Source organism: Argentina silus (assembly GCF_951799395.1).
Source record: "Argentina silus genome assembly, chromosome: 11".
NCBI lineage: Eukaryota > Metazoa > Chordata > Actinopteri > Argentiniformes > Argentinidae > Argentina > Argentina silus.
In genome coordinates, this window is record NC_139665.1 from 16,892,295 (window position 1) to 16,905,854 (window position 13,560).

Consider the following 13,560-nt stretch of genomic DNA (forward strand, 5'->3'; position numbering starts at 1 on the left):
TGTGTGTGTGTATGTGTGCGTGCGTGCGTGCGTGCGTGCGTGCGTGTGTGTGTGTGTGTGTGTGTGTATGTGTGTGTGTCCAGATCAGTATACTTGAGAGATTAGTATAGATATGAATGTTTGATATTCGGTTTACAGTCATTAACGGATTAGATTTGTTTAAGTAAATTGTGTTTATATTGTTTGTGAATAGGTTTCAAAGTGCTTTACATTTAAAATCCCTCTTTGCTCATAGCACACGTGTGTTTGTATTTCTGTTTGTGTACGTGCTACTGTATGACTCAACATGTTCTGAAAAGTGTTGTCCTTAATACTGCTCCTTGTGAGACGAGCGTGTTAGATTATGTTATTTTCCTGTAAATGTAAGTAGCACTTGTGGATGGGTCTGGGCCCCAGTGTGACAGCAACAGGAGAGTGGTGAACACCATGCTGCCTACAGTCTGCCCCTGGCACCAGATCTGCTGAGGGCTGAGAGGATTCCAACTGTGCTGCCCTTCTCCAACTCTATATATATATACACACAAGTCTATATATATCCCCCATCAGCTCCACTTTTCATTTCCCTCCCCTTTCTTCTCCTCCCCTCTCCTCTCCTCTCCTCTCCTCTCCTCTCCTCTCCTCTCCTCTCCTCCCCTGCCATTCTTTCCTCCCTCACATGTCCCTCATTCCCTCGTGTAGGGTAGAGACTGTCCTACAGAGTGAAAGGCTAACGTGTCATCATGACTCATGCGTCTGGTTCCCACTTATTAAACAGACCTGTCAGACTACAGGAGTCTTACGGGGGCAGGCATACACACTCCTGACAATAGGGAAGAAAAGAATGAAAAACATTTTGATAGAGAGAGTTATTTCAATCTGGATAAAAGGACCTTTGTTTGCTGGCAACAATGTATAAATAACTACAATATCGCAGAATATCACGTTTCATATAATTTTACTGTACACAGGTTAAGTACAATACAGTACTGTCCTCTTTTTTTGTTGGTCCCATTTAGGTCGATTAGCTTGGATACCTGACGTTCACTATGGAGTTTTATGGGTATCCACTTTGTCATTCAAATAGACTGACACAGGATACTGTGCTGTGTACGGGGGGGGGGGGGGGATTAGGAGCCCTGGGAGGTATTCATGAACACAGAACAGCTGACAATGACTAGTCTAGTAAACACTGAGAGAGAGAGAGAGAGAGAGAGAGAGAGAGAGAGAGAGAGAGAGAGAGAGGGAGAGAGACACACAGAGAGAGAGAGAGACAGAGAGAGAGAGAGAGGGGGGGGGGGGGGGAGAGAGTGAATGTAAATACAAATTTAAGTATGCATTGTTGACAGACATACACAAAGGGGTTTCATGTTTCTTACAGGGTCGGACAGAAGTAGAGAGGACCACAGACAATGTCCAGAGAAAGAGAGAGAGATGAGGGGGGGAGAGAGAGAGAGAGAGAGAGAGAGAGAGAGAGAGAGAGAGAGAGAGAGAGACAGACAGAGACAGAGACAGAGACAGAGACAGAGACAGAGACAGAGACAGACAGAGGTTAATGGCATTAAGTATTATGTCAGGTGTATTAGGTAACAGAGATCGTAGCAGTTTAAGCCCTCCTGGTTGAGGATTACATCAAGAGCATAGGCGTATTGACACCACAGCTAGGAAACTGTAACGTCGTTTATCAAAATGTGACAGCAATACAAATGTGACACCATTGAGTGTGACAGACGTCAGCGTTGTTACTAGCGTTGTTACTTTTGGAATGCTGTCAGATGTTATTGGTAAGGTAAACTAACATTGTGTAATGTGCTCTTTGAGAGGCCTCTGACATGTAATAAGGTTAGCTCAGAGAGACGTTCGTAAAGAACATGAACAGTACAGGAGTATTGTTCCATCTAAAGTGAGTTTACAGTGATGCCTCCAGCTTGGTGTACAGTATACAGTATACCACCTACACTGGGTCCCACATAAAGAATTCCATCAACCTCAAGGAAGAAAATAATCACATTGGTCAACAAGCCAAACGGTGACACGAAGTACTTCTAGGTTTACATTATGTAACGTTATTGATCGCACACGGAGGGATTATAGCAATGATGTGACTTTATTCCACACTTTAGGGAAAAACAAATAAAAGATGTACAATAAAATCGGTCACCAATCCACGGATAGCTAGAGTGCTCCATGCATATCGGCTATAAAAGTAACTTATCTGCGCGTACCCCCTGGTGCGCCCCCCCCCCCCCAACAACCAAAACATTAACCCTTAAAGGGCCTCCGGCCATTACAATTAGGAAAAGAGATTATTGATTGATATACAGTAAAAGTCTGGATCAATGTCTATAACTGTGAATGTCATCAGTTACGGTATATCATTATTATAGATGGATGAGTAAGTGAATGTATCAACTGTCGTTTTGCACAGCTGATAGTGAGACGGGCCCGGAAGGTGGAGGGAGGCATTTTCTTCGTAAGTATCTCCCATCACCTGGGGATCATCACTTCTAACCTTTGACCTTCAATGAACCCCCTCTGTGGTGACTGTCTGAAGTGTGTGCATGCCCCCTACACACATGCTTTACTGACAAACCATTGAGATTCAATGCATTTGGAAGTACTTTTTTTTCTACTTCTAAAAGGCCTGCGTGTCTGGTTGTTTATTCTCGTACCTCTGGCATGTCTTCATACTGGCTACTGACTTTCCTCTATCGTCACCTTCTCACCTTAACTTCCCTGTACCTGCACACACTCCTGTACCTGCACACACTCCTGTTTCTCTCGCTGTTGACATAACACCACTAATCCCATTTGTGAGTGTGTATTATGTCTGTAGTATACAAACACAATTCTTTTACGATTGTGTATCTGTATGACTCACAGTGTGTGTGTGTGTGTGTGTGTGTATAAGTAAAACCAGACTCATTCATTTTAATGTGCATTGGTGCTCTTCTGAAGCATGTGTGTGTACTTAAGAAAGATGTCAAGCGTTGTGAGTGCCCAGTAAATGCATCAGACAAGGAAGAGAAGGCTGCATTACTTGCTTGCCATCATCTTAACTGAAGTCTGTTAAGTCTCTTAATTGATGTTGTTTGGGCACCAACGACACCTGTAGTGCACATATATCTGTTTACACAGACTTAATTAATTCCACTGCTGTGGATATGTCTGGTGTAGATACAGTAGATACAGTAAGTGGGTGAAATATCAGTGGGAAGCAGGGCAGGGTGTCTGTGTGAAGACTCGGGGCCAAAAAAGCACTCAGAGCACGATTAGGGCTTTTAGACACATATCGAGCAGACATTAGAACACACACACACACACACACACACACACATGCACACGTGCACGCGCACGCGCACACACACATGCGCGTGCACACACACACACACACACACACACACACACACTCACACTCAGTAACACCCATTCATGCCCCTTGGGAGGAGCAGTTGTCTTGTCACTTTGTCAGCAGGGCTTTCCAATTACATGTCCCTGTCGTCTTCACACATCCCCCCCCCCCCCCCCCAAGAGATACACACATGTGCATGCATGCACGCGCACATACACACACACACACACGCAGACACACACAGACAGACACACACACACACACACACACACACACACACACACACACACACACACACACACACACACACTCACACACACACTGGGGACAGGGTGAAGAGTGGTCGTGTCGTGCTGCACGCATAATCCTCATTGCGTCAACATCCCCCATTTAAAGTTTCCCACGATAATACGTATGCCATTAATGGACCCAATGCATATGCTATAGCAAGTACCTCCTGGATATATTTAGTGCTCCCAAAATAGACAAGGATGACAGCGGCTTAAAACCTTCACATGTAATCTATCACAGAAGGTTACCACCACAGCAAACGGTGGCTGTGTAGGTCCACACAGATTTGTTCAGGCAATGAGATGCAATTTGTATAAGGGAAGTTATGATAATATACCTAAACTCAAACAACCACACTCAATGGTGGTGTCTAGCAACTGGCTAGCATGGACTACAACAGCCTGCTATTCTCAGTGTTGGGGAGTAGTTCCACTACATATAACTATCAGTTTAACTGTGTGTATGTTATGGGGGTTCAGTTTCATGAGGGTTAGGGTGGTATCATGTGCTGCTAAATTGGTGACATCTTGAATATACATCATCAACTGATACAAGTCACTCAACTTGGCATGCTCGCTGGTGTCCTCAACTGGGTTCATTTGGCTGGGGAGTGTTGCATGTGTTTAACCAGCACAGATCTGAAGAGATCTCCCTCTCTGTTCCTATTCTCCTCCTCTCGTTATCTTGTCCTTCTTCCTCATGTAATCTTTTGTCATTTCATCCCATCCCTGCCCCTCTACCCACTTCGGCCTACATCCTGTCTTCCTCTCCTGCTCTCCCTGCCTCCATGCCAACCACTCCATCCCTACCTCTCCCTCCCTACCCCTCTATCCCTACCCCTCTATCCCTACCCCTCTATCCCTACCCCTACATCTATACCCCTCCATCTATACCCCTCCATCTATACCCCTCCATCTGTACCCCTCCAACCCTAACACTCCATCCCTACCCCTCCAACCCTAACACTCCATCCCTACCCCTCCCTCCCTACCCCTCCCTCCCTCCCCCTCCCTCCCTCCCTACCCCTCCCTCCTACCCCTCCATGCCTACCGCTCCACCCCTACCTCTCTAATCCTCCCTACCTACCCTCCTCTCTACAGCCCAAGCCGGAGAATGCAGTGACCATTGCTGTGTCGTCCCGTGTTCTGTTCCGTACGGAGCGTGAGCAGAAGGTGTATGAGCAGAAAGGGGTGGAGGAATACCTCAGGTTCCAGGTGGAACACGAAAATGAACCCTTCTCCCCAGGACCCGCATTCCCCTTCGTCAAGGTCAGAGGTCAACAAAACAGTAACAAACATAGTTTGTAACAAACCTGACGAATTTGATAAATCTTTTGTTTGTGTGAGCTGACTACATTACCCATGCTCCTCTGCTGTTCCCTGTTATTCCACCAGGCTTTAGAGACGGTGAACGCTCGTTTAAGAGAGCTGTACCCGGAGAGTGAAGAACTGTTTGACATTGTGCTGGTGACGTACAACCACGCACATGTAGGGGTCAGGCTCATCAACACCATCAACCACCACAGTGAGTGTGACACACACACATGCATGCACACACACACAGACACACACACACACACACACACACACACACACACACACACACACACACACACACACACACACACACACACACACACACACACACAAACACACATAAACACACACACCTTTGACCCTTTCCGTATGACCTGCACTGTCATCCAAATACCTTCTTGGTTTTTGTTACACAGGCACGGAAATAAATCTATTTACACAAAAACACAAACCTATTTACACACAAACTTATTGAGGACGACACTCAGTTTCAAGGAGGAGACTATGTCTACTGACTCAGTTAATACATCACAGGAACTAGCCCATGAAACCTGGTGACGTATCGACAACAGTGACATTTAAACAAAAGGGGTCTCTACAACTACCTTCTCCCAGTCGTTATACCCCAATTCAGACAGTCAGTGCCCATCATACGCAGTGATACATAACTGTGGAGGTGGGTGTCACTTCAAGGGTCAGTTCAGGATTTTGGATGTTATACCTCATTTTCCACTTACTTGTAGTGTTGTACAGTAGGTTCATCTAGACGCTTCGGTCATAGTGTTTTCATATCATTACTCATGTACTTATAGGCCACAAATACATGGAGATAAAGTAGTCATACTGAGAGTGGCGTTTTACTCCTGGCTAATGCTAGAGGCAAAGCCCAGCAATAGCTGCTCAAGAACGTGACTATGACTGAAAAATGTGTCTGGATGATCCTACAACCCTCCAAGTAAGTGGAAAATCCTGAACAGACCCTTTAAGCCAATACTGCCAGAGAGGTCGTGATTTATCATCAAAACTGTCACAGGTAGGGGGAGTTGTTAGGCATGACGCAGTGGAGTGCCACCAAACCCCCGACCAAGTTATAATATTGGTGATAAATCACGGCCTCTCTGGCATCATTGCTTTTGATCCATGACAGTTTCACAACAAATCTGAACATTGTGACAAGAAAACTGCTTTAAGTAAAAAATGCTTTAAGTATTTGTGGTGGTTACTGGCCTTCGCTCTGAAATATAGTTGTCAAAACGACCAACATTGTCAAAGGAATGTGATAAACAAATCTACACCGGCATATGAATATCATCCAGTATCGTTCCTCTTGGCCATTCACAATGCTTGTTCTGATCGTTGTTGTGCACATTGTTTTTATTGTTCAATGAGGAAAATTACATTATGTGGCATCGACTGTGTCGGATGACATTGCTCTTAGATGCTCATCCTACTGTAGGTTAGCTTTGGTTTCTTCCAGGGGAAGCTGGAAGAAACCAAAATGGATGGAATGGAATGATGAATGGTATCAAACATGTGTGTTTGATACCATTCCTCATTCTGTTCCATGTATTACAATGAGCAGGTCCTCCGATTTCTACCTCCACCAGCCTCCCCTGGTATATTCCATATTAATTGTGAAGGTTAGGATTTGAGGAGGACTAGCTGATCATAGAGTAGATCTGAGCATCTCATTCCTGAAGCAGGTCATATCTCCAGCTGACCAATCACTGCTTCCCACAGGGTTGTGTTTGACCCCTGACCCCCGCATCACAGGCTAGCCACTTCCTGCTCTGTCCCTAAAGTCTATGTTTTCCAAATGATGGGTCAGATCTCAGTGGTGAGTCGTGGCCAATTCCCCTCGGGTCAGAACAAGCCTAGGTTCTATTCATTTGGCAGGTCAAAAGAAGAACTATGACCCAAGGCTCTCCAGATGCCTTCATGTTAGATCTCTCTGGTGGCTCTCTGTGTGAATGCAAAGCAAAAACCACACTTCCCTGATCTCTGACCTATCGCTAGAAAACAAAACAAACACACAAGGACAAAATAGCCAAGATGTCAAGAGGACAAGAACTTGTGTTCTGAACAGGTCCAATTGTGACTATGTAGTAGAATCAATGGTGAGAGATCAAAATACGTCCAGGTTTAGTTTAAATAGCCAATGCTAGAGGCTAGGGGGACATTCTCCCATGTATTGGTATGTATATGTCTACATCTCTACAATATATTTCATCCAGCTCCCATTTTGAAGTACAAATATCCTTGTCATAAAAGAGTATTCCCTCTTTGAAGTGCACAGACACGGGAAAAAAAGTAAACGTTGTGAGCAATTTCATGCATCTACTTTCCATAAATACATACTAAAGACTAGAATGATTGGCATATTTTGTAATGCGATACTGAATTCAACATAGTGTTGAATTTCACTGTCAGTGCATGAAGCTGCAATACAGTAAGCTGCTTGCTGCAGGAACATAACTCTTTCGAAGATCCTGTTTGTTCATCTTGCCATGAGACATGTGAGAAAAGTTTAAAACGGAAGCTTCAAGCAAGTGTGTTCTTTGATGTGTCTGAGCTCTGTTCTAACACCAGGCCTCAGATCCTCTGCCCAGATGGAGCAGTACACAACATAAAAACACTCATGAATAAATGATAGAAGAACACATGAAATGAATAGATGATATCTGAAGACCTCCATCAACAGATGACTTGAAGACATGAAGGAATAGATGACAGATAGACATCAATGATTAAGACATCCAGCTGAGTCTCTCCCACGCTCCAGAGGGGTAGGGGAGTGCTTGAGGGGTTAATTGACAGGGGGTATGAGAGACCCAACTTTCCCTGACCATCCTCCCCAAATAAACTAGAGAGCCATCAGAGCTATGAAGCCTCTCAAGGCGGATCCCAGGAAGATAGGGTGCAGCTAATGGGAATCTGAATACAAAATAAATAAAGAGGTTCTCAGACCAACTCTGTCCTTCCTTTTCTCTCTATCTCTCTCTCTCTCTCTCTCTCACTCACTCACTCTCACACTCTCTCTCACACTCTCTCTCTCACTTTCTCTCTCTCTTTCTCTCTCTCTCTCTCGTGATTGTGATTTTCCCTCCAGTCCACCCCCACCAATCTACTGTATCCATCCACTCCATCTACCTATCTGTCAACAACAGTAACCCTCTGTCCCTAACACATGCTCTATCTTTCCCAGGCATTCTCCTGCCATCCATCCACTCCCCTTCAATTGCCTTCAATCCCCATCCTCTCCTTTCAATCACTTTTTCACCCTCCACTGTATCTACTCTATCTATCCCACTAGACAACATCATTTGTCTCCTCTTTCTCCTTGTGCAGAATACTGGGTGTTCCCTCCGTCCATCCTCACTCAAGAATGAACTACACCCCCGCCCCATTCCCTCCCTCTCCAGGTTTCGTTCCTTCTCTTCTTTCCTCTCAGTCCATCTTGGCCCAGGATTAAACATTAAAACCACACCCTCCCTGTACTGCTATTTCATCACACTAAGTGCTAAGAGCAACCCCCCATGTCCCAAGTCGGCTTTTGACTTTTCCTTAAGTAGACCTCGCCAGAGGAATTTGTGGAGACAGACAGACACACCAGCCAAAGTGCAAACAGACACTTTCCCACCAGTCTGAATTCCTCCCTGCCCTGACTCACCCACTCTCCTGACCCACTCGAACAGTTCTCACCCCTAGTGTCCTTCTCCCCTATAATCTCCCCCTCTGCCCCTTCATCTCGTCTGGATCCCTCCCTCTCTGTACCTCAGATGTCACCACCTGTCACGAACAACAACAGCCACAAGGAACTCAGACTCCCTCCCTTGTTAAAGTGGTATTTCAAGGAAAGGTTAGCGGATGTTAGCTATTATTAGCCTGTGTAATTAGCTGTCGTGCTGACGATTCGATAACACCCCCGTGCCTGTCCTGCCATCCATATTCCACCAACACCTCTCTATCTCCACCTCTGCCTCTCCTTACCAAGAGGGTTCTTAAGACCGTATGCATTGTTCCATATGACGTTGACCGTATGCATCTAAAACATCAAACAAGAATGCGGTTTAGATGTTGATAGATTGACGTATAATAAAATAAAGCTTTGTGGACCAGCACCAATTAGAATGAATGGAAATCCTGTGTTTTGTCCTCAGACCTGTTCATCGAGCGGTTCTGTATGACGGGAGGCAGTAGTCCCATTGGCTACCTGAAGGCCTTTCAAACCAACCTGTACCTGTCTGCCGATGCTGAGAAGGTCAGAGAGGCGCTGGCGGAAGGTGAGCACATACTGTACCTGCACAAAGATGTATTCCTGTGTCCCCACTGTCCCTGGGGGAGGGGAAGCTCCCAGTTGGGAACTAAAACACATTGCAAACGTCTTTCGATTTCTACCTCCACCAGCCTCCACTGAATTCTATGTATCTTATTTGCATACATGGATTGGCATGGAATGACTGATTGGCATCGACTGTGATGTGGTGTATGAAATTGTAGATGTTTTGACATTAATGTCTTGTAATACATCCATGTGTTATAGGACATACCGTAAGAGAGTTTCCAGAGGGTCTAGAATAAGACCCAAGTCCTACCCTTTCTAAAGCACCCTTTTGCTTTAGCCCTTTGAGACATCAAATGGCACTCTTTGGCATTTGAGATAAGATTCTGGAGTATATTTAGGTAAACGTAACCGGAGAATTCAGTGACAAAAAAATAAAAGCAGGACCACGTAGCGCTGTAGACAAGGTGTAGTCAAGGGCAATCACAAGGGCCAGACAGGATCTGGGGGGGATTCTGTCTGGTCAGAAAGACAGCTTGTAAATTGTTATAAACCATTAATAATGGCTTGTTAACCATTAATCCTGATACCTAGCTCTGTGTTTATAAGGCTATGCGTATTAATACATCCTAATCCAACCAAATGCTGCTAGAAAACATTCATACTGTAGCTACAGATACATACACTCACCGAGCACCTCTCTCCCCCCTTTTAGTCACTCTCTGTTACTTACAGTGTCTGAGTTTCTCTTTGTGTTACTGTATCTCTTCTTTTGTCCTCAGGAATTGAGGAAGCCACCATTTGAATGCACATCTGCCTCTGTCTTCCGTTTCCCTCAGGCATTGCGGCGGCCACAATGTTCATGTCTGAGAAGTTGACTGAATTGTCAGAGACGCAGCTGAGAGTGGCATTTGACGGAGACGCTGTCCTCTTCTCTGACGAATCAGAGCGTATCTTCAAGGCCCATGGTCTGGATAAGTTCTTCGAGCATGAGAGAGAGAATGAGAACACGCTACTGGATCATGTAAGTAGTCATGCTTTTGAATATTTCTGCGTTATTGTAGAGAAAGAACTTTTGAAAACAAAGTAGCAGATAATTGGTCTTAAAGTGGCAATCTGTAATTGGTACATACATTTTTGGACTTTCAAATTAATTATATTAATGCCTAATGATCTTAGATCAACTGTCTCACCCCATCAAGAACCCAAAATATAAGCCTGTTTTACTCCATTGTTTGTAAACAAACACACTGTATAGCTTCAAAACAGGATTAAAACTATAATTGATTTTGATGAATTTCATCACCATCCATCACTCTGTTTATGAAATCGAGAGTGGTTACATTTCTCTAGCCCCAACCCTCAGCTGTTTGCCAAAAAAGTGTGGTTTGCCGTTTGTTGTTGTTTGAGTGACAGATTGCTCCTTTAATATAACCAAAGCACCACAGCGACTTGGCCACCTACTGTATTATAACAGTCCCTTCCCCTGTCCTCTCCTGCAGGGCCCTCTGAAGGGCTTCCTGGAGGCCCTAGGGAAACTCCAGAAGAAGTTCTATGCCAAGGGCCACCGCCTGGACTGCCCCATCCGTACCTACCTGGTGACAGCCCGCAGTGCAGCCAGCTCAGGCATCCGGGCCCTGAAGACCCTGAGAGCCTGGGGCCTGGAGACTGACGAGGCCCTGTTCCTGGCCGGGGCACCCAAGGGCCCCATGCTGGAGAAGATCAGGCCCCACATCTACTTTGATGACCAGATGTTTCATGTGGAAGGAGCGGCAGAGATGGGCACCGTTGCGGCCCATGTGCCCTATGGGATCGCCCAGAAACACCCCTACAAAAAGAGCACCAATGTGGGGAAGTAGGGCGGACCATGGGCGGAGGTGTAGAGAAGACAAGATGAAGAGAAGAAAGCATTAAATACATTTTTCAAAGAGGAGTGATTATGTGAGAAATGGAGAGCTACTAAGACAGAAGAAAGACTACAGTAGTACTAGGTGATTGGATAGTGTTGATCATGTGCTTCAGATTTCAAAGTGCTTGTACTGTAAATGTGGAGAGTTGTTCACCTCATCCATGTCAAATGTATTTTTTTCTAAAATGCTTTCATCAAAAGCACGTATCTGGACAGGTGAGAATAGAAGGTCTGGATACCTGCGATGACCTGTCCACAATCAGCTTTATTTTCCCATGTGACTGTGGCTTCAACCCACATCTTTCTTAACCTTTGTTTGAACTGAAATGAATATTGCTGTGGTCATAGCAAAGTGAATGCAATACGTCCACTTCTGCCCAACTGCTTTCATGAGACACAGAAGAAAACTCTCCAACTTTATCTGAGTTTTCTTTACAAAGAAATGCGACACAACTGGTCTATCAAATGGATACCCGGCTGAGGGCATCACTGAAATACATGGACGTGCTCAACAGAGTCACAACGTGATGGTTTCTATTCTCTATATCGTTGACAGAAACAAATGCACAAACAAAAGCCATACTCTTAGGGGTGGTTTCCCAGACGCAGATTAAGCCTAGTCCTGGACTAAATACAATTTTCTACGGGCCGGTTTCACAGACAAGGCTTAAACCTAGTCCTAGACTAAAAAGCATCCTCAGTGGCTATTTGCCATTGAAACAATTAGTCCAGGACTTAATAAAATACAAAGCAAATAAGTAAAGCCATGAATTACAAAAGTAAACGTCAATTGGTGCCTTAGTTCTAATAATTGTACTAAAGCCGGTGTATCATCAGGCAGCATGTGTTGTTTTTAATGAGATACTCTGTTGGTTAACCATTTACTGAATTACAGGCCTGAGCATGATCAATACAGTTTTTAGTGGTTGAACTGTATAACAGGAAGGAGGAAGTGTTAACAGGAAGTGTCTGTGCATGTAGTGGTGGTCTCTTCACAGTCAAGAGTGCAACTCAATAGTCTTGACTGGCTTCTACCCATCATCGCATTTCACCCATGTGCACCAGTGGAGGCTGGTGGAGGTAGAAATGGGGGGACTAGCTCACTGCAATGCATTACAATGAGGTTGTCCTCCGATTTCTACATCCACCAGCCTCCCCTGATGTGCACTGACTATAAAGATCTGAACAGCTGAGAAGAATCCAACAATCTGGCTTTCGACTAGTGTGTTTCAGATCGGTGAAGAGGCCTATTTAGACCACTGAGATCCACCCTAAGACTTTCTATACAGTACCATCCTTGCACTGCTCAAACAGTCCACATACTGTAAACACAATGATGTTCAGACACCCACAATGCTATTCGCAGTATTTTGGAGAGGCTTTTTGAAATACATTTTGTGTTATACTGTATGGCATCTTGAATATAATCAAATAAAACATATCTGTCATCATCAATTTCAATGAATACAGCTTTTATTTGCCACATTGTTAAAAAATTATGTGTGTTTGATACCATTCCTCCTCATTCCGTTCCGTGCATTACAATGAGCCCCGTCCTCCGATTTCTACCTCCACCAGCCTCCACTGATATTCATATATAATTATCTTCTAGAACATAAACATGGAGCAGTAAGCAAACAATAGTATACTGTGAGGAGGAGGATAAGAGACAGGACGTAGAGAGGTTGTTCACCAGGGGTGCAGGTGAGGGAGACAGGGTAGATTAACATGATGTTCTACACCTCCTTGATGCCCTGTGTACACAACTGGACTGTATGTATGTCTCTGTTAAGCACTGCATAGCGTATATTACTACAACAAAGTACTACAGTAATAACATGCTCAGTGCATACCTACTGTACCTGGCTGACCCTTTGCTTCAGACTGTGTTTGTTATAGGAGAGGTTGTTATCATTCCACCTGATGTTGTTTGAGGATATATGTATCAGCATCATTGGAGACGACGGGTTCGTCAGTTTCTTTTTTTTTTTTTTTAAATATGTTTTTAGGGCATTTCTGCTTTAGTGGGATAGAGACAGTAGAGATTGACAGGAAGGATGGGAGAGAGAGGAGGGATGACACGCAAGACGTGTCGAGGGTCAGAATCGAACCAGGAACCTCTGTGCTTCGCCACTAAGCGCCCCCACATTCAGTCAGTTTCATATGCTGCACTGTCCACACACAGTTTGTAATGTAATGTTGTTCACAACAGTCCACTATGCAATGACTCACAAAGAGCTTTTCAAGTCTCCTGTAGTCAAACCACTAGTATGTGACTGCCATCTGCTGTGCTTCACAGTGTGTGACTACACAACACTTACACAGAAAGAGTTAAATAAAGGTGTGTCATAAAACAATCACAACACTCACCACTGTAGGGATTTCCATTGACCACTGATTTTGCCCAGTGCTTAATATGTAGATCAGGAGGTGC

The 13,560-nt window shown here is 44.6% G+C and overlaps 1 protein-coding gene across 2 annotated transcripts in view; it reads left to right on the forward strand.

The window, feature by feature from the left end:
* Window positions 1–12,575, forward strand: part of nt5c1aa (5'-nucleotidase, cytosolic IAa) — a 15,756-nt gene extending 3,181 nt beyond the window's left edge. The window contains exons 2-7 of one of the 2 annotated variants that reach the window (XM_083680661.1): window positions 2,405–2,449; window positions 4,720–4,887; window positions 5,014–5,143; window positions 9,096–9,218; window positions 10,057–10,241; window positions 10,720–12,575. In XM_083680661.1, coding sequence (XP_083536787.1) covers window positions 2,405–2,449; window positions 4,720–4,887; window positions 5,014–5,143; window positions 9,096–9,218; window positions 10,057–10,241; window positions 10,720–11,076 — 1,008 coding nt within the window. In that variant the 3' untranslated portion in view covers window positions 11,077–12,575. The remainder of the gene's footprint in view (window positions 1–2,404; window positions 2,450–4,719; window positions 4,888–5,013; window positions 5,144–9,095; window positions 9,219–10,056; window positions 10,242–10,719) is intronic. The other variant, XM_083680662.1, reaches the window with a different exon arrangement.
* Window positions 12,576–13,560: the final 985 nt, after the last annotated feature.